We start from the raw sequence: 22,070 nt of genomic DNA on the forward strand, positions 1-22,070 counted from the left end.
GGCGTAATGGAACCATTTACGTTTGAGAACATGCCTCTGAAATGGACATTCCAGCACGACAACGACCTGAAGCACACATCTCGTGTCGTTAAAAAGTGGTTGATGGACGAATCCATCCAAGTTCTGAAAAGGCCGGCTCAAAGCCGGTTATGATACCCAAAAACAAATTTTCTAATCTTGACGATTTGTGGAAAGGTGTCCAAGAAGCCTAGAAATCCATTCTAAAGGAGAGATGTCAGAAGCTTGTGGAGAGTATGGATCGAAGATGTAACGCAGTCAAAAAATCTTGGATACTCAACCAAATATTAAATTTGCTTTACATTAATTACTTTTAAACTTATTTTTTATGATTAAATAAAGATATTTTGAAATGTGCTATTTCTGTGGACACGCATTTTTCGTTGTTTTTTAGATTTTAAATTTCCACACCTTTTTTTTAAGCATATACTTATTTTGATTACCTAATTAATTAGTTTATAAGCTAAGCTATTAAGCCCTTTAATTTCCAAGAAATATTTGTTAATTAAAAAAACTATTCAAAAAGATAAACTACATTTTGTGCTATTTATACGTCTACGGCCACACTGCCGGAAATCTAGGCGCGATTTCCCCACCCTTAAATTGTTTAGGTTTCCTGAAAAGGATCCAACAATTTTAATGAAATGCGCGGAAAAGTGCCTATTTACGGAGGATTTTGTGGCAAGCACTTCTTGACAAGCATCACTTTTTATGCCACGATCATTTTTCCCCAGATGATATTGGGGTAAAATATCTGAAGAAAGGAACAATTCCAGATCGAAACCTAATGAAATATAATATAAATGATGAAATTAATTTTAATGCTGTAAGATCTCCTGCGCAAAAAAGATACCGCTACCTATTGAAATATGTCGTCAGTGCCATAAAAACATTAAGTGTTTCAAAAAAAATATATTTCTTATAAAAAATGTCTGATGAAACCCAAATTAAATTAAAATGGTGAGGAAAGAAAATTCAAATTTAAAACAAAAGATAATAAGGTTGGAATCTAAGTCCGAAAAAAACCTACTTTCTCAAATTGATAAAATCAATTTAACGGGAAATGAAAAAATATTGGCAAAAATGCTTCTGAAATAAAAACAAGGCACAAATACAAGATGGAATGATTCCGAAAAATTGTTTCAGAGCATATATTACAGGTCCACTTCCACATATACGTTTTTAAGGGACTCTTTAAAATTCAATTTTCCCAGTTGTCATCATTACAAAAATGGAACAGCATTAAAAAATTACAGCCGGGAGACAACGAATGTTTGTACTTAGCCCTACGAGAAACCATTAAGGAAATAAATGAATCGGATAAAGAATGCATATTAACTTGTGATGAAGTAGCAATAAAAAAAACTTTACGTATAATGTATCAGTTGATAAATTAGATGGACTAGAGCATTAAATTAATCGCTCTAATAAAATGGGAAGCCACATTTGCGTATTTGTGATTCGGGGTATTTTAAAAAAATATAAAAGGCGATTGCTTAGAAAAGCTTATTTATAAAAACATTAATATTGCTGAAAATATTGGGTTCAAAGTAAGGAGTGTTGTTTAGGAAAATAGCGTAAAATATCACGGGAATAATATATATTGTCTTGATGGCTAGATCCAAACTACTGAAGCTATATTTGGACTCGTCAAAGATATATTTAAGGACCACACGGACCACTTTTTCTTTTTAACAAGTAGAGTTAACCAGGACCCCCTTGAAAATATATTTGCTTGCTTTCGAGCAAAAGGTGGTAACTGCAGAAATCCTTCAGTTAATAAATTTAATATAAAAAGCTTGGCAATTAATCTTATAACCTTATACATTTTTAAATTTTCCCAAAACTCTAATTGCGAATCAGATGATGATGTGATGTTGCCAATAGAGTTCGATTCGATTATATTTCAGCCTTGCATTGAAAAAAGAAATACAGCAGCAAGAATACTCTGTATCATTTTCTGAAATTGTAGAAGGCAAAATATAGATAATTGTTTGTGCAATGATATACTCATTGAATTAACTTCGAGAAGATATTTTGTTGGATATATTGCAAAGGGATCCAGTTGCGATAAATGTAGATCGGTAATTTTAAAAGAAACCGAGTATTTAACAGCTCCATCAGAGCTTTTTATACATGAGAAAAACTACTCGACAGAATCGGACTTTGGAAAACTAAAGGCACCATCTGATCTATTTTTTAATATTTGTAAAATACACAGTAAAGTTTTTGAAAATATTTTTAAAAATAATTAAAAACAAAAATTTATTGTAGACCAATGCATTAAGTGCACAAATGAGAGTAGTGATTTCTCATTATGGTTTCATGTAGATAATGAATGTTATGAGCATAAAATAGATCTTTTAAAAAAACTTTTTGCTTTTTAAACATTGCAAGTGGACTGTTATTGATGATAGACAAAAAAGGCAAGCTAAACTCAGCATTTTATCTCATAAGTGAAAAAAATGAAAACATTAAAATAATTGACGACTAAAAAAATTAAATTATATAATTAATAAAGAACGACGCAATATATAATAAAAAGCAATAGTTAGAACACTAGCTTAGTTGGGGAACATGGAAATGTTTTAATGTTGAACATTTAAACATTTCAAGTCGACTCGAAGGTCATATAAATAATTCGAGCGGCGCTTTTATCAAACCAATATTAAAAAAAACTTCTTTCAAACCATAATCGTTACGAATCGAAATTGACCAAAACATTAATCAAATTGCTTTCTTAGATCAAAATTGATTTCGGTCCGAAAATCGTCTTCTAGCACAAGCACGCATACATACACATTATTTCCTTTATTGTTTTTACTCACACCAGCAAGACAATACTATTTTTAGATTTTTACGCTCTCAATTTTTGGCTAGCGAAAAGCCGTCACCAAAAAAGTGGCTGCATAGTGAAAAACCAATGTATGGCCGTTACGCATCTTGTTATTCAAATGTCTTTGGTTATACCCATTGTAAATTGGATTGGTTTCTTTAGGTATATGCGGCTCTGTTATGTATTGGCGCATTTGCTTGACGGCTTCATCGCGGGGATTCGTCATTGTGCTAACACCTTCTTCAAGGAAATCGAAGAAATTGTCTTATCTTAAAATCGCCGAAGGTAGTGGTGTTGGCGGCACCGAAGGCAATGTGTTTGAGGATTCAAGTGCTTCTAATTCCCTTTCTATTGATTTAATGCTATAAGATACATTTAACGGTAACAGAAATGCGCGTTTTTTGAGCCGAGGGTCTAGAGAAGTACCGACTCTTGGGCTTGTACGTTCCTCATAGGACATAAGTCGTTGTTCAGTGCTTTTCAGCATGAAGTTGTGGATCGTCAAGAATTTTTCCAATTTTAAGTCAGGTTTTATTTTTTCCAAGTTCCAAAACAAGCCATATACTGTACACAACTAAATTTATAGTGTGAGCGAAACAAGTAAGATTCTTTTTCTGTAGCAATTCGCACATCTTTAGCATTAAACTTGCATTGTCAGTCGTTATTACTACGATTTTATTTAGAATGTTCCATTCATTAAAAACTTCTTTTAAAGTATTAGCCGTATTTTCAGCAGAATGATTCAATTGATCCAACAATGGTATTGCTGTCAATACAGCTGAACGCAAAGAAAAATCGGTTGTGATAAAATGGCACGTGGTCGTAATATATGAAACATTGGCCCTCGAGATCCAACAATCTGTGGTAATGGCGCAACTTTCAACACTTTTCAAAATTTCATGTAACTTCGCCTTTGATTCCTCATATAAACTGCTCATGCTAAGGTTTATCAGCTCAGCCAAGTCGTTATCTTACCGTTTTTTCCTTTCTGAGGACGGAGCGTAGTTATTTGTTATTAAAGAAACTATTGAATGGGATTTCTATGGGATATCGTCCAAGTGAATTCCTGGGGGCTGCCTTTTAAGGTGGTCAAACGAATTTGATGTTTTGCCACTTGACTGGTCAAAGTTACCTTACCCCACGCTTTTGATTTGCTAACTTTTATTTTTTTCGCAACATGCGATTTATCCCCTCTCTTATCTTCTTTCCCCTTACCTGTAATTAAAACAAAAAGTTAATATCTATGTTGTCGCTTTACATGTTAAGTGGTATTAAACTTACCCTTGACACTTGCACTTCCGACAAATTTATCCATGTTATTTTTGAAACGCCGCCAACACCACTTTTTGGCCAACGCCAACGTTTTGCGCCAAAATTAAGAAAATGTGGTGATAACACTATCGTAATCAAATATTCGATAGTGGCTTGAAAAGTAAATATTCAATATATCGATACTATCGTGAGTGGTCGCCCCAGCTCTACTTCTCACGGTCTTTTTGGATTTTGGAAACTTTATTACCGTTTTGGAATAGAGCCAATGTCCATGTTTACGGCGAAACTGATTGGCATTAAAGTGGGCTTTTTTCCACGTTTTAGCCAAGCGATAGCAAATATCTCTAGCTTTATCTTTAAAAATGGCATAATGCAATTCCTGTTCAACTTCTGGTCTTGAAGCTTTAAAACCTTTGCAACTTTTCCTTTGACTTCTAGCTATATGCTGAACACATGTACATTTTGAAAAGTGAGGTTGCCACCTAAAAATTAAAATTTCTCCCAAAATCGGAAAAAGTGTATCTTTAAATTATATTAATCTGAACAAGAATTAAATAAGCTACAACATTTCATTGATGGAATCTGCAGCAATCACTTTAAATCTCTATTCAAAGTTCGGCATTATAAGAAAACAAGAGAGAACGCTATTGTCCCCCGACTATCTGATACCCCTTTCTCAGCTGGTGGAAGTGCGAAGGAGAGTCTTAATCAAAAAATGAAAAAATATCAAAACATTTTTCAAAAGTGTGGTCGTGGCAAAAAGTTTTTTGGCAAATCGATAGAAATTTAGAAGACCAATACAAAAATTAAAATATATTAAAACATTTTTCAAAAGTGTGGGCGTGGCAGTTTTGGGCGGTTTGTGGGCGTGGCAACATGAATCGACAAACTTGCGCTGCTTCTATGTCTGGGTAGTCTGTATGCTTAATCTCAACTTTCTAGCTTTTGTAGTTCCTGAGATCTCGACGTTCATATGGACAGACAGACGGACGGACATGGCCAGATCGACTCGGCTATTGATCCTGATCAAGAATATATATGGTCGGAAACGCTTCCTTCTGCCTGTTACATACTTTTCAACGAATCTAGTATTCCCTTTTACTCTACGAGTAACGGATATAATTACTTTTGTAAAGCAACTTACATTTTTACTAAATTACTAGGACAACACGAGTTTTTTCAACAGGACTAGGCACCGTCTCATAAAGCTCGAGTGAACCAAGAATGGCTAAAAACAACGTTCCGAACTTCATAATGACCACACAATGGCTCTCGAATTCACCAAACGCGAATCCGATGGATTATTCTCTTTGGGCCATTTTGGAGAGCAAGGTCCGAACTAAAAGATACACCAGTCTCGAGGCGCTGAAAAAAGCAGTTGTCCGCGAGTGGGCCAAAATACCTGACATTCGGGCAGCTTGCGATTCGTTTTTGGACCGTCTCAAGGCCATAATGAAGGCAAAAGGTGGTCATATCAAGCAAAAGTAAATTGTTTCTAAATTTTGTATTATTTTTACACATTTTGTACTTTGAATCAAGTAAAAGTAATGTTCCAACCTGAATTTATGGCCCTTTCAATTGGTTACACTTCGAGTGCCTGTAAATAATCTACAACATTTTATTGATCTCATATTGCAGAATAATATTGGTTCAATGATGATTTGGTTTAAAAGATATTAAAATATTTGTATCAGAGGAAAAACTTATCCGTTGCAGATAATTATTTATTGCACGCGCAACAGCTGTTTTTTACAGCTGATTTCTTTTCTGTGGCGTCATCTATAAAAAAGATTGGTCAATTATGAATGCGTACACTTAAAATTATTTTAATATTCCGACTTTCAGAAAATGGGTTTTGGCCAGAAAAAGGGGTCAAATTTCCCATAATGCGTTGGTGGCCTACACACGCATACATATGTATGTATGCAAGTATACAGCATGATATAAATGTATTATGTATTTATATTTTAATTATAAGTGTGGGAGAGATATTTCCACATATTCGAATATGAACATTGACGACGCTCTGGACAACGAAAACGCAAAGACAATAATTCAAGGAAAACAGAAGTTGAAGTCGACGACCAACATAATTCAAGGAAAATAGAAGTCGACGTCGACGATCGCAATACGCGGAAAAAGAGAAGTTGAACCAAAAGGAAACTACGACGTATATCAACGATTCTCAGAAGGAAGCGACTGATCCCAATATAAGCGGCGAGAACGCAGACGACGGGGGCAGTTTGTGACGAGAGCCGAGAGAAGACGGAAGTATTCGGCGAGAGAAGACTTAAACGACGTGAGACTATTATCTAATATTAAAATAGATGTTATTAATTAAAACTATACTTATCATAATAATAAAACATCAATATTAATAAATAAAACCCCACATTTTGGGGGCTCATCCGGGATAAAACCAAAAAACAGTGAAAACGTGTAGAAAAGTGAACGACGAAAAAATATAAAATTTTGTTTATAAATTCAACGAAAAATGGCGTGTTTAAAAGACTTAATAGCTAATAATATAAAAAACGCTTCGAAAGCAGCTATTTGCACATTACATAAGTTCGTTTTCGAAGAAGAGGGAGACAGGAATAATCGCAAGCGTCTGCGAGAATTTACTGGTTTCAAATACGACGAAAATGCCGCAGCCTACATACGCAAATGCACGTACATTGATGAACATTTAAACGAGAGGGATCTTACATCAATATGCGTAGTTCTCGGAATAAGTCATGATGTAGAAAACGCACCAGAACACATACATATTTCGGAATTTGCAATACGGCAACCTTCTCGCCTACGACGAAAATGGACAAAACGATGAATCAGACGAGGAGAGCGAGAACGACGAAGACAACAAATCAGAAGAAGAAAACCAAATCGACGAAGGAAACAGTGCTCATGGGATAGGCAGAGACCGGAGGAATACACAAGATGAGACACCCCGTTTTGCCATTAGTTTTCGGGACATAGAGGAATCAATAAAACAATTCGATGGCGGTGATGAAACTCCAATAGAGGTGTGGATAAGCGACTTTGAAGATCAAGCCTTGCTTATGGGATGGAACGAACTACAAAAATTAATTTTTGCTAAAAAGTCGTTAAAGGGTGTCGCAAAACTCTTTGTTTTAAGTGAGAAACGGCTAAATTCGTGGAATGCGTTGAAAAAGTCCCTCTTGAGTGAATTCAAGTCGACAGTGAGCAGCAAGCAGATACACAAACAACTCGGAGAAAGCAAGCGACGTGCGAACGAGAACGCACAAGAATATTTGTACCGGATGAAAGACATTGCATCACGAGGAAAAGTCGAAGAAGAAGCACTTATTCAATACGTGATCGACGGTATTGACGAACTTTCTCTAAACAAATCCGTTTTGTATGGTGCAAGAAATTTATCTGACTTTAAAAGAAAGCTAAAAGATTACCAAATAATAAATATCAAATCAAAATTCTCCGACGGAAGTGTGAAAGGGAAGAAATGGCAGCCAATGTTCAGTGATGCAAAGAGTGACAAAAAAGAGATTGCTTGTTACAACTGCGGTGAAAAGGGACATCTTGCTAATAGCTGTAACAATAAAGAGAAAGGAAGAAAGTGTTTCAAGTGCCACAAATTTGGATATATTTCGAAGAATTGTTCACAAGACGAAAAAAGTGTCAAAGAACATGAACCAAACACTCGAGTTTTGAAAGAAAACAGTGGTTTAACGAGCAAGATCGTTTCGATTAAACACCAACATACAGTCCCAGAATCCGAAGATCTGAAGAAATCAACAACAGATACCATCATGAATCCAGAAGATGAGCAGAAGATAGCACAACTTGAGAAAAAAGCACTCCAGTGGGATAAGAACAGAGCACTAGGTGACTTGGAAAGTGACTCGGACCTGGATGTACATAACGAGGGCATAGCGGACCCTCCTTCAGGCGATGATATGGATGTTGGTGATGAACGAACCACTCTAGATAGTATATTGGGCTCTACTATGGACTCGGAATCAGTCCCGAACTTAGAGGACGGACTCCCCGATCCTGAATTAGCATACAATGAGGGTGAGATGTATGCGAGGATGGCCGCCAATACTCCACATAAAGAGACACAAGGGATGGATGACGACAAACTGGTGTCTTGTTCTACTCCTGTACCGAATACTAAATATCATCACAAGGAATTAGTTAACGGTCGGAGTCATAAGATGGTTTATATAGGTCCCACTTCTGACATGGGACTCGTCAATAGGTTACAGGATGAGTTCGATGCACTTTATGAGACTTGCCCCAATTCTAACGGCCAGGGGATAAAGTATCAGTTGATGGTCATGTGGAGCACCCCCCATAACCCGACTGCGCGCTTTTCTTTATCACCCAATCAGCCATCAGGGAAGAAAAGGAAGATCGTCAACTATGCATGGAACCCTGAGCCGGCCTCGGTGTTCGTACCTGAGCCCGAGGTGTCTGAGCAATCCCTTCCTGAACGGCAGATTAAAACATATCTCAGGAAAGGAATAGAGCTTAGAGGAAAAACATCTGATATCCCTAATTTTAAAATCACCAATGAAACCTTGGGCTTTTCGAATGAAGATCTTAAAGTATTATACCCTGACACATCTATGTATCCGGACAATCCAGTATTCGTCTTGGAGGATGTATTCACATATACCAAGCAGTTGAATAAAATCAAGGTAAATTATCAACTGTATGACCCAGTGCTCCCTCCACTATGATGCTTAGATTGACTTAGATTAGATTTAACCGAGCATGAAAAAAAAAAAAAAAAATATATTGACTGCTGCATACCGTGCATTTTAAGCAACCGCAAACAAGGCAAGCAGGAGGGCTTACTACATCCATTACAAAAAGAAGATTTTCCATTGCACACTTACCATATTGACTTTTTAGGCCCATTAGAATCGACAAACAAAAATTACAAGCACATTCTAGCTGTTGTAGATGCTTTTACGAAGTTCTGCTGGCTTTACCCAACAAAGTCAACAACTGCTACTGAAGTCATAGCAAAATTACGAGGACAAAGTAACGTTTTTGGCAACCCCGTCTGTATAATTTCAGACAGAGGATCAGCATTTACATCCCAAGATTTTTTACAATACTGCGAGGAAGAAGACATAAAAGTAGTAAAATCAACGACAGGTTTACCGCGTGTAAACGGACAGGTGGAAAGGATTAACGCAATTATTATACCAGTTCTTTCCAAGTTAAGTGTAGATGATCCAACGAAATGGTATAGACACGTTGATCGAGTTCAACAAGCCATTAACTCAACTTTCGCGAGAAGTATCAACACAACACCCTTTGAACTTCTTATCGGTGTAAAGATGATAAGCAACTTCACGACTTAATCAGCAAGGAATCAATAAGCCTGTTTATCGACAATCGCAACGACCTTCGCCTTAAAGCTAAAACACAGATTTTGAAATTGCAAGCCGAAAACAAAAAGACGTATAACTTACGACGTAAACCTGCACGAATGTACAAACGTTGGCGACCTAGTAGCCATTAAACGTACACAGTTTGGCGGCGGACTCAAATTAAAACCAAAATATCTGGGCCCGTATGAAATCACCAAAGTAAAGCACAACAATGCGTACGATGTTCAAAAAATTGGAAATTCGGACGGCCCAAAAAATTCATCAACTTGTGCTGAATATATGAAGTCATGGCCCATTCATGATGTAAATGATGAAAACGAGTCCGAAACGATGTAAAAACTCGACGAGAACGACATAACGAATAAAGATGGCGAAACGACAAGAAAATACGGCGAATATGAGAATGAAATAACGAATAAAGACGAAAGATGTAAAGACGGTGAAAAAGAGGATAAAATCACCAAAAAAAAAAAAAGACGAAAAATAAAGACGAAACGATGTATAGATGAGGGCAAACAAATTAACGACGATTGGCAGAGCCCTGTGCCGAAAAATAAAGACGATAAAGATGTAAAAACGACGACGACGAATACTAGAGAGAAAACCTATGAAGAAGACAACCAAGCGATGAAAACGACGACGAATAAGATGACGACGAAACATTCGAGACGAATGTTTGTCAGGATGGCCGAATGTGGGAGAGATATTTCCACATATTCGAATATGAACATTGACGACGCTCTGGACAACGAAAACGCAAAGACAATAATTCAAGGAAAACAGAAGTTGAAGTCGACGATCAACATAATTCAAGGAAAATAGAAGTCGACGTCGACGATCGCAATACGCGGAAAAAGAGAAGTTGAACCAAAAGGAAACTACGACGTATATCAACGATTCTCAGAAGGAAGCGACTGATCCCAATATAAGCGGCGAGAACGCAGACGACGGGGGCAGTTTGTGACGAGAGCCGAGAGAAGACGGAAGTATTCGGCGAGAGAAGACTTAAACGACGTGAAGACTATTATCTAATATTAAAATAGATGTTATTAATTAAAACTATACTTATCATAATAATAAAACATCAATATTAATAAATAAAACCCCACATAAGTATATATGTAGCCCTTCTCTTTAATTTTTTAGAAGCTGGAGAGACTTAAAGATATTACAGAAGAAATAAAAGATGTGATTTACTAATTAGGAGTGCGAATGGAATTTAAAAGAGCACATTGTGCATGGAATCAAAAAAATGTAAACATTTTTTATATATATATTTTTTAATAATGAGAAACCTTATATAAGCAAAGAAAAGAAAGACCATGAAAAAATCTTCGTACTAACAAGGTATTTATTTCGTAATTTTATTCCTAATTATGGTATCATATAACGTATAATTTTTTTTACAGAATTGGTTTATTATTATTAGAAAATTAATACGGATAAACATAACTAAAAAAGACTACTGGAAGTGGACAAAATTTGGCTCACAAATACTATAGTGGAGGAAGCCATCAATAATTATATATTTTTATGTATACAGAATTATAACAAAATTATTAGTTTCAATTAAAATTATTTTTCCTCATATAAAGAGTAAATATATTAAAAAAGGAACGATTCGTTCTTAAAATAAAAGTGTTTGCTCTGAAATTTGAATATCTAGTTCATAAAATAGGAACTTTTCTTACTTAAAGTGAACGTTACTCACACTTAAGTTGTCAACTTGAATATAAAATTTTTAGTGCACATATTAAAATTTGTCGAGTTCAGGTCTAGTATTATAATTATTTAATTAAAGTATTTCCCATACTTAAGGCAGTACATTTATCGCTCTTAAATTAGTACTTTATTGTTCTTAATCCCATCAAATGTTCGTACTTGGACCCAGAACGTTCGTTCTCAAATTCATAATTTCTGTCTCAAATTATTTGTTCTTGAATTTAAATTTGTGTCCTTTTTGGCTTATATCTGGTGTTATTATTAAGATGATTAAGAGCAGTACCTTTGACCTAGTCAAGGGGAGTACAACCATTATGATGATCGGACCCATACATTTATTCTGTGAGCTATAAGGTTTTTTTCATAAGTCTAAAATTGGGACTGTAATCTTGCAGGTGCGCTGTGTTGCTTTTTCGATTATTTATGTGACACAGGTCGGCGATGGAGGAATGCTACAATTTCCACTTGCCGAAAAACCGCCAAGTGAAAGGCAAAGGGCCAGTTGGCCAGGAATGAAATTTAAGAAAAACAATCGTAGGAGAAAAGAAAACTAATACTTGTCTCTTTCCTTCATGGTAAAGCGTTGCACTATGGGGCGAACGACCACTTTTAGTGGAATAAACCCATTTTTTAAAAGTCGTTAAAAAAATTTGTAAATTGAAATGTATTCAAAAAACATCAATCTATCATGTTGCGTACTTGAAATTTTAAAAGAGGTCGCCACTGTTCAGTGAACAGCTGTTTAGTCAGCTGTTTCGTTTGCGCTGCCACACCGATAACCGAATTTTTGTTAATCGCTGAAAAATCTTTCAACTTTGAAGTGACAAAAAGTGCATAAGCAAATATCAAAATTGTTACTTATAACATGAAATCCAATCCTTATGGTTTGTAATATGTGTTTGTGATCGTCAAATGTTGAAATTAATTGTGGTGTCCCAATAATCTTCTGTAAGTTCTAACCCTAATAAAACACAACTTTTGTAGTGTATTCTAATTTTCAAATAGAGCAACAAAGTGAGTCCGGCTCTCTCCGGCTCTAAAACATGTTATATGTTGTAGAGTTATCAATTCTTAGTATATGCTATAAGTATAAAAGCACACTTTTGCACACTTTCTCCAAAATTTAACTTTTAAGGGACTAACCTCAAAGTGAAAAACAGCGAGTTGTTTGAGAAATGGAAAGCAGAGACGACGAGTACTGGAAAAAAAACGCCCTTTTTAATTGTTTAAGAGTTTTGATTCGTGGATCTGGTTCTGAGCACGACGAAAAATGTCTAATAGATAAAAGCAACATCTTAAGCTGGAAAATTTCTGAGTTTTGGCGAAATTCCAAATGTGAACAGTTTTTACCAGTTATGACTAATTTGAAATATGGATTAAGTCCCCTGCACAGCTGGATTCGGTTGTTTGAATTCGTTTTGCACGCTGGCTATAAATTACAGGTACAAAAATGGAAAATTTATAATCAGGATGACAAAAGATTAGTCGCTGCGAGAAAAGCACATGTTCAAGACATGTTTTGGAAGCAGTTGTCACTAAAAGTTGATCAACCCAAAGTTGGCGGATTTGGCAGCACAAATGACGGAAATACCGCTCGTCGTGCATTTAGTGACCCAAAACAATTTTCGGACATAACTGGAATAAATCTTCAACTTATTTCCAATCTGAGGACAATATTAATTTGTCTCTCGTGTCAGTTGCCTATTAATGTTGTCAAATTTAAAACTTCTGCTACGCAACCGCGGAAATTATAATCGACGTGTATCCTTGGCTGCCAATGACTGCGACGGTACATAAAATCCTGGTACACTCTGGGGACATAATTAAAAACACTGTCCTTCCAATAGGTTACTTTGGAGAAGAGGGTGCTGAATCAAGGAATAAGCTTTATAAAACCGATCGCCTACACCACGCAAGGAAAATTAGCCGAAAGGATAATTTTACTGATGTTTTCCAGAGAGCAATGGATACATCAGATCCAATCATATCATCAGTAAACCTCAAAAGAAGAGTACAAAAACGTCTTTGCCTACCGGAGGAAGTAACAGGATTACTGTCTTGTGAATTTAAGAGCACCGAAAAATTGGACGACGATGACCTTCCTGAAAATATATTGGGATATTCCTGGAATATGGTGCTGGAAAACAAAGGCGATGACGATGAACAATAGGTGTGATACATAAATATATTTATTACAATAAAATTTTAGTTCCTTAAATTTCAGGTTTTTTGCGATACATTAGTTTATGCTATTTTTTAGGAAAAAAAAGCTGTGAGCAAGAATAAAAACTTCGATATTTTTTAAATACAAGGTATGCAACCCCCATTTTTTACTTTATTGGTTTATTTTAAGATTATATTTAAAATTTTTTAGATCAAAAAATTTTTTTCTGTACACTGAAAAAAAATTTGTGTTGATTTGTTTTGTTTGAAGGCAAAACCACGCCCATTTTTCCTCAATTATATTACTATTTTTATCATGAACATAAATCAAAAAACAGAACTTAAATATGTTGCTTCGTTCTCGAGTTATTAATTAATTTCACTAAAAGTGGTCGTTCGCCCCATAGTGCGTTGGTGTGTCTGACCTGATTCACCCATATCAACGAGCAGAACTGCGCGCAGGCATAAAGTCTCAGTTGGAATGGTGAGAAGGATTCTTCTCGGAGCAGTTGCGGATCGCCAGTTTGTAGCCTTGGCCAGTCCGAGTCCTGGTGGGACAAAAATATGACGCACAGTCTAATAACATCCGGAGAAGAAGCTTTGACTTGTAAGTGTGTCGACGCAGCATAGAATATGGTCACGTGAGGTTAACGTATCGTCAAGCAAGCCAGTTTGCCAGGAATGCACTTCATGAGACAACGATCTGTGAGGAAAAAGAAAACTAATGCATGTTATTTTCACTAAATAGCTATTCCCGCAAATTTTCTGTTAGCTATATTTCTTGTGTTTTCCTTCCATTTACAGAGAACAGAATGATCGCTGCTGCTTAGGCCACGCGTCACTTTGATTTTGACTGCCGTGAGCGATGGGTGACGACGAATAGGAAGAGGAGTTCTTATTAAAAGAATTCCTAAGTGTGCAATTAATTTGTGCTGGCGGGCTGAAGTATTTACTTAATACATTTTTTAATACATATACAAAAGTTACATATAGGTATGTATGCAATACCCAGTTTAACTGGGTAACTTTAACTTTAATCTTAAACAAGAGAGAACGCTATAGTCGACTTTTCCGACTCTTTGTTACCCGTTACTCAGCTAGTGAAAGTGCGCTATAAATACACATATAAATAAATACAAGAACAAAGCCAAAAGGAAGCGAAAGTTGGAAGACTTAATGTCTACAACCACAACTAATTCCAGTGACGAGCAAATGGAATACGACAGTACAGAAATGGCTGCCTAAAAAAACGGTTTTAAACGAAAAACGGTCGAACGCGAAATCAAGAAGTATATTTTAAGAACATAATTACTAAAATAAAATGTGTTTTTTTTTCTTATTTATATGTTCTTACCTTTACGAGAGCACATGGTTAAGACCGTTTAAGACCCTCAATAACGAGAGCAACTACCAAAATCGATGTTTCTCCACCTCTAGCCGGAACGTCAATGACTGTATCTGTGAAGTGAAGTTTGATATATAGCCGCCGACTAGTGTGCCCAGGTAGTGCAATGGGCTTTACTCTCTCAGGGCCAGTCGGTCTTAGTGTGACCAGCTGTGCACATCTCGATGACAATAACGCGAGATCGGATCCCAGGGATGCGCTGTGTTTGAGTTTGGGCGCGGAGCTCCTGCCTTTGGGATATCCATTCTTCACTTTTTTTTTTTAATTTAGCAAATTTTTTTATTTTATTTTTTCTTGACAAAAATAAACGGTGAAAAATTTTGTTGATAACAGAAATCTAATAGAAATCTCTACTATACGTGCTATCTTGTCTATCTAATAAATACCAAATTATTATAAAAATATTTTCCTATTTCAAGTTATTAATGAAATGCAACTTAATTTTGATAAAAATCCTTACAAACTGAGCGGTGATTATGCACTTGCATTTTATGTCAAAAACAAAGATGCTTACAATTGAGCCCGATGTTCAAACGGTTGTACCCAAACCGACTACTGCATCTGGTACTTTTTCGTAAAATATATATTTATACAAACTATACCAAAAACAAGAGAGAACGCTATAGTCGAGTTCCCCGACTGTCTGAATCCCGTTTTTGCCGGTTTGTGGGCGTGGCAACATGAATCGACAAACTTGCGCTGCGTCCATGTCACTGGAGTCTGCATGCTGCATCCGTTTATACCGACGGACAGGCGGCCCGGCTATTGATCCTGATCAAGTATATATGTATGTATATACTTTATGTGGTCGGAATCGCTTCCTTCTGCCTGTAAACTACTTTTAAACGAGTCTAGTATACCCTTTTACTGTACTTGTAACGGGGATAATTATACCATTTGGTTAATTATAAGAAATTATGGTATAATTTTAGGAACGGATTTGTAATACCGCTGTTCTTACACTCACATTTTAAGAAGAATCGGTCTTATCCTATAACAAATCCGGTCGCATTTTACCATAATCATTTGCTCATATATACATATGTAAGAACAAATTTGTTCAATAATTTGTTTTAATTTGTTTGTTTATCTTTAAAATGAAACGGTCCATGTTATGTCATTTAATTTGTATTTTAATGCACACTACACTCCTACCTAGAATTATACGGCATATACGGCATATTACAACCAGTATGCAGAATGAAAGCTTAATCAATTCAGCTTAAAATTAGATCTTCCTAGCGCTGATCGCATCTTATGTTTTCAATCAACAGTAAAAAAAGCACAAAATTTGTTAGATTGTAATAGTTTGTGAAAACGAATACAACGACATGCGTTAGTAAATACATTTTAAGAAAGATGCTATGCCGCAAAGTCAAGTACGTTAAAACATTGACTTAGCTTCGAAATGGGAATCTTACTGCTCGGCCCGCGACAATTCATTCAGAACACTGACGTATTTAGGGGAGCGACAACTTAACATTTAAATTGACAAACGGTACATAAACTAATTTTTCTTCGGCCCTTTTAATAATTATTATCAAAATGTTGGAGTGGTTGGACGCTTACCGAAACCAAAACTACACACCTGTAGCTTTATTAACTGGCAATTTGAACTCTAAACCATCATAAGATAGTCATAATAATAATTTTTGACTGTATTTTCAAACTTATTTCAGTTACATATATTTTTTCCTTCCTCTAGCTTAAAAATATTTGACTGTACTTTATCCACGAACTGATGTTCGTTAGCAACAAGTTAAGAGACCTAAATTTTTTCGAAGTACTACAAAAAGGGGAGATTTCCCCCTATCGAAGAGCTTTCTCCTTTAAAAGGAGTAAGTTTTTCTTGGGACTTTTCGCTCCAAAAAGCCTGCAAATGCCATGCGCCCGCTCCCTAAAATTTTCCGAGCTCTCTGGATTAGTTCGTCGCACGCCCGTTTGGCGCTGCAGTTGTCAGTGCTTTTGAATCGGCTACGCCCGAGCGAAGTTGGCCGAGAGGAACGAAAGGCATCCTGTGGCCAGGGCCTCTTTTTGGCTGGCTGAAATAGCGAATTTCCATGTCAGTTCACGTTCGATATTTGTGTTGTTTGGTAGCGGTAATCGGGCGACCGTCCAAGCGCTTAAAAACGAACCGAGCGCGTCGCGCCTATTACCAAAAATCGTTCTCAAAAATACCACCCAGCGAGTGTGTGTGAGTGTGCGATTTGGCTGTTATGTGTGGCTGTGTGCGTATTGAAGTTGTTGCATTGACAAGGAGCGACCAAAAACAACGCCCAGATAAGTAGGCAACGGATATATCAACTTCTTCTGACCTACTCGAGAAAATATAACGAAGATAAAAGGCAGTGGGCAACGACGGAATTCGCAAAGAGCCAAACAAAAATTTAAGTTGTTGTGCCAGTGTGTGTGGCTGGGCTCAAGTGTGCGTGTGTGTGAGGCGCCAACTTGCCCCGGCAGCAAAATATAAATAAAAGTTCAGCCAAATGGCAGCCCAAAGGCAGAAAAAGTGAAAAGCATATACCGCAGAAAGAAATATTAAAGAAAATTAAATTCTCCAGTGAAGTGTGACGAGAAAGAAAGAAAAGCCATTCCGGAGAAAGTACGTACAATTTGCAAATCAAAGCAAGGCACTAGGATCCGGTCTGGACTATTAAACGGTAATTGAGTCATAAATCAAGTCATAATTAAACGAAACTCACTGCGTTCTTTGGTCACTTCGCCACGCGAGATTAAACTTGAAATGGGCTTTTGCAGGCGATAAAAGTGGTTGATGTCGAAAAAAAAACCGAAAATCAAACTTCAGACCGATCTAATCCATCATACGTTGTACCTCGAAAAAAAAGCGAGAAATCACATGGACCATGAGGGCTTGTTCCACTGATTGATTAGTTGTCGACTTGCGGGCACGCACAAGTCAAGTGTTTTGGCCACGAATATTCTGCCCGATTGGCGCCTTTCTTTATTCGATTGCCCTTGTTCTCTGTCATACATACGAACAGACAATCGACCCCACACACTCGAGTTGAGCATTTGACATGAGCAGCGCAATTAGTCCATAAATCGGATTCTGATCCGCGACCTGACAATGAACTCTGTCAGTCATTAGAGTTCAATTGCTTGCTGCTTGTCGCTTTGTGTATTTGCATTTCAGGCAGACTTTTTTTGGACTCGGATTTCGAACACGATATTCCGTTGCTGCGAATGCAATTGCTCATTCATTTTCCATTTATCCTTGCACTCAGCGAGTTTATGAAACAACGGGGATACTTGAAAATCGGAGTTATCATTGCACTCCTGTTTTCTATCTTAAGTGTTTACGATTCTTGATGGAATGGCACATAGAGAACAAAAATGTTAGGGACTTATAATTTTAAGTAAGTGGAATTAGGTTCAGTTTAATAATTCATTCTTCTACCTTTATTCGATTTTAATTATGCTAAAACAGAACAACAAACTCATTAGAAAAATTGAATAATTTATTCAATGAACGTGAATTTTGCACTTTCCGTGATTATAGCTAACAATGAAGAATTTCATCAAATGATATATTACGTTTAATGAACGATATTTCAAAATGAATCATTCTTTAATCGAAAACAATAAATAACATCACAGAGAATCCAAAAAACATTGCCATAAATGTGAAATGTAAAATAGAAAAGTATTATTTACCCTCTGTAATTTAATTTTAATTTGCTGCAGCATTATTCAGCTGTGTAGTTATTTTTCACCCCAAACTTCATTAAGTTGGCAGAACAAAAATGAATATCATGGTGGATTTGGATTTCCCAAAAGGAAATTAACTTTTCTTGGCGCGTGTTCACCCAGCCCCCGCACTTGACTTTTAATTAAATATTAATTTTGATGAGAAAATAATACTAGCACATTAGCGCAGGGCCCACCACCAACGGCGATGACCAATGTAATTATTTGCCTTTACCGGAAGTGCTCACTTCATGCATAGCCCTGGGTAATTCCGAAGCTATATCCGATAGCTCCTGGTGCTGGTGCTTAGTCGCTGTGATTAATAATGCCTAATTGCAAGTATTTGCGCCCGTGGAAAGAACTCCGCCCGAGCTGCGGAGGGGCCTTTCCCCTTTTTGATTGATTACCACATTTTGTCGCACTAATGCCGAGCTGCCTCGGATAAGTTCGGCGTATACTTGAGTCTGAACTCTAAGGATTACCAGGGGTTTGGCAGAGCGGCCACGTTGCGGCACTTGAAAGCTTATCAACAATTAATGAGCAATTAATATGCAAAATTTGGCGCAGGCTATGCCGTGGTGATGGGCTGGTGATGTGCAATCGGGCATGGTTTAAATGCATAAATTAATAAACGCTCAGTCGATGCGCCTTTCAAGCGATGATATCGCACATTAGGCACTCACACGACACATATGGGTTAATGAATTGGGCATGAATCAATTGGGAAAGCTCAAATAAAATAAAAAAAAATCGAGAAATGTTATATCAATTGATTATTATGCAGTCGGAAAACTATAGCATTTTATTCTCCTGCCGCATTAAAAAAGCAAATAAAACTTTAACCAATCGCAAACATAATCAAATATGCTGCGCCAATGAAAGGTTACAAACTTTTTGGTAACCAACGACGTAAAATATGAATAAGGTTTATTAAATGGCAACTCCAGCAGAATGATTAATTAATTTCCTCCACATCGAGTTGAATGGGATATGCGTATAGCAAACAAATAATTGCATCTGTCATTAAAATTATAGTGTACGCTGAAAAGTGTAACAAATGCGCAAAAAATATATTGTTTTCGTAAAATGGCAATTAATGTTTGATGCCCAGCAAAACACATTAAACAACTAAAAGCCGCACCAGGCAAACATTATGTTTATTTCACTTCATGCAGACGAAGCGTTGATATTTACTTGGGTAATAATAAAGTGAGTGATTCGAGAGCGGCTGGCTAAATTCATTTTCAGTTTCCAACAAGTGCTGGGTAAACTGTGCCGATAAGAAAATTATTCGTAGACCCCAATGTTGCCTGGCAATTGCAGTAATAATATGTCACGAATCCGTGCAGCTAAACATTAAATAATAGCAGCCATAAATCATGGACATTGGCCTTGTCAAATGGCAAGAGTTTGATATATATGCGGCTTGCGAATGCCAAAACTACACGCAATCGGAATACCAACTCAAACCGCAATTGAAGTTATCTGAATAATACTCGGGAAAAAGTAAATTAAAGTAGACCAAATGGGCCTCAATTCAAACTTAGTACTTAAATGTTTCGAATTTTTATTTAAAGTGTTGTAGCTTTCCAGCGTAGATATTTACACAATTTGTTTTGATAAAATTGATTATTTCGTTTTGATAACGATTTAACAAAAAAAAATGTTTGTTAATTTTTTAAGCTGTGTAGTATTATCTGTACATATAAGGATACGGAAGATATGTGTTAGCTTAATAAATACACATGAGAAAATTGCTATAAATCATGTTCCTGTATTAGGAGACTAACACCTTAACATATTTTCTGTATAACAATATATAATTTATTAAATTGGAAATACCAATACCCAAAACAAATTTTTAAATTTCTGTGAATCCATTTTAAAAGCTGCGAATTATTTACAAAATTTTCCCAAAAACTTTACCTCAACTTCTTGTTCGCATAATTTCTTTCTTATGTCTGGCTTGGCATCAAAATTTGTTTATAATTATGCTAATAAAAATTCTTTTCGCTTCAAGCTAATTTTCAACGCACTGCGTGATAAGAGGAATGTACTTTCACACCACTGCTTTTCGCGAATACGTTAACCTCCAGAGCTTCATTTCTCGTTTCAGCACGGCATAATTAAATAATATGGAGGCACACATTGTCTAGCAGAAAAATAGGAAAGTCTGAAGCGAGGGGAAAGAAAACAGCACCGAATGTAAAGTTTGATGAAATCGACTCTGGTTCTTCCGGACATTCATTATATTGTTTGGTTTTGCTTTGGTTTTCTTTCATTTTCTTGATGAGGGCAATTAGCAAAGTTTTCCAGCGAAGGCAAAGAAGTGAAGCAAACTTCTGCGAGGGGGCTCCTGTCGCATGCATAGTTTTTCGGGGAGCAGGACGATCCGCCATGTAATTGAATATTAATCATACGCCACCCACGCCCATAACTCACATAAGGGGCGGGGCATTTGCATGGCAGGCTGAACAGGTGAACGAGAGACCCTGCCGTGAATCGAATGCATTCACTGAAGGCAAAATAAAAATACCGTGTATGCCAGCAACATTTATTTATGCAACAACAATGACAACAAGGACGCCCCCATCCTGTCCGGAACCGAAAGGTCCACCTACGATAACTTTCGTCGGGCACCTGGCATCGCATGCGGGGCCATAAATAAATTTGCTCATATTTCAGCACATGAACAATAATTAAATTCGTTTATATGGCACATGGGATCGGCTAACAGTTCGGAGCCCCTTTTTACCCCGTTTTTTAACCCACCTTGGCCATCATCTTTGCAGTTTTTGCGCTGACTGCTGACATCCATAATGGAATGAATGCTGATGCTGCTGCCCAATTAATTGTTTTTACTGCCCGTTCTGGGTTGAATTTATTCTGCAGTTATTACACCCAGCGATTGGCAGACTAGCAAAGAGCCATATGGGTGCAAATGTATCCCAAGTTTATGAGGACATACACCAGCTGCAATGAAACCGAATTCTCTTTTTTCGATTGATAAAATCGAAAATTAATTAAGGATTTATTTTGGCCTCTTTCTGGTAGTTCCTTTTAATGGCCTTACGTTTGTTTGATGCATATTCAAGGTTTTTTCCATGAATAAAATTTAACAAATGGATTACCAAAGAGATACTTGTACTCATGAATCGATCGCCCCTATGGATTGGCTTGGTTTGTAATGCAAATAAAAGCTTAACATATTCTAGCTTATGAACTTTGATTTAATAATTTTGGAGGCTTTACAACTTTACATTGAACAGAACAGTTTAAGTCTTTGTTGCAATTATATCTTTCCATTTCTGATCCCGCAGCATTCCTTTGACCTTTTATTTTACCATTCCGAGGACCAAGGCGAATATAAATTTTTATTGTGGCAGCAATTAAATAGCAATTCTTTTTTCTCTGGAGCACATGATAATTTATCTGTGACGGAACTTTCAATTATAATTAAAAAAAGACATCTATACAGAAATATATTTAAAAAGCGCAGCAGAAGATCTGACAAATATTGATTTAAATGTGAGCGGAAAATTTAATTTGCATACAT

General features: G+C 36.5%; 2 protein-coding genes and 1 long non-coding RNA gene across 3 annotated transcripts in view; 2 read left to right on the forward strand and 1 right to left on the reverse strand.

Moving 5' to 3' along the window:
• The first annotated feature begins 5,267 nt into the window (after positions 1-5,267).
• LOC122319623 lies at positions 5,268-5,749 on the forward strand. The gene has a single exon (XM_043207202.1). It carries the CDS (start codon positions 5,351-5,353, stop codon positions 5,612-5,614), a length of 264 nt encoding a protein of 87 aa, XP_043063137.1. The 5' UTR covers positions 5,268-5,350; the 3' UTR covers positions 5,615-5,749.
• A 7,954-nt stretch (positions 5,750-13,703) lies between these two features.
• Positions 13,704-15,170, reverse strand: LOC120321695. The gene is made up of 2 exons (XR_005561396.2): positions 14,756-15,170; positions 13,704-14,104 (listed from the first exon to the last, which is right to left on the reverse strand). It is a non-coding gene; the product is annotated as an uncharacterized LOC120321695 (long non-coding RNA).
• Positions 15,171-16,870: 1,700 nt separating this feature from the next.
• The window catches only part of LOC6536025 (neuroligin-3), a 73,745-nt gene continuing 68,545 nt past the window's right edge, over positions 16,871-22,070 (forward strand). Inside the window, exon 1 of the mRNA XM_002096604.4 lies at positions 16,871-17,466. The gene's annotated coding sequence lies outside the window, so the exon portion shown is untranslated. The remainder of the gene's footprint in view (positions 17,467-22,070) is intronic.

This window comes from Drosophila yakuba, chromosome 3R (genome assembly GCF_016746365.2).
Source record: "Drosophila yakuba strain Tai18E2 chromosome 3R, Prin_Dyak_Tai18E2_2.1, whole genome shotgun sequence".
NCBI lineage: Eukaryota > Metazoa > Arthropoda > Insecta > Diptera > Drosophilidae > Drosophila > Drosophila yakuba.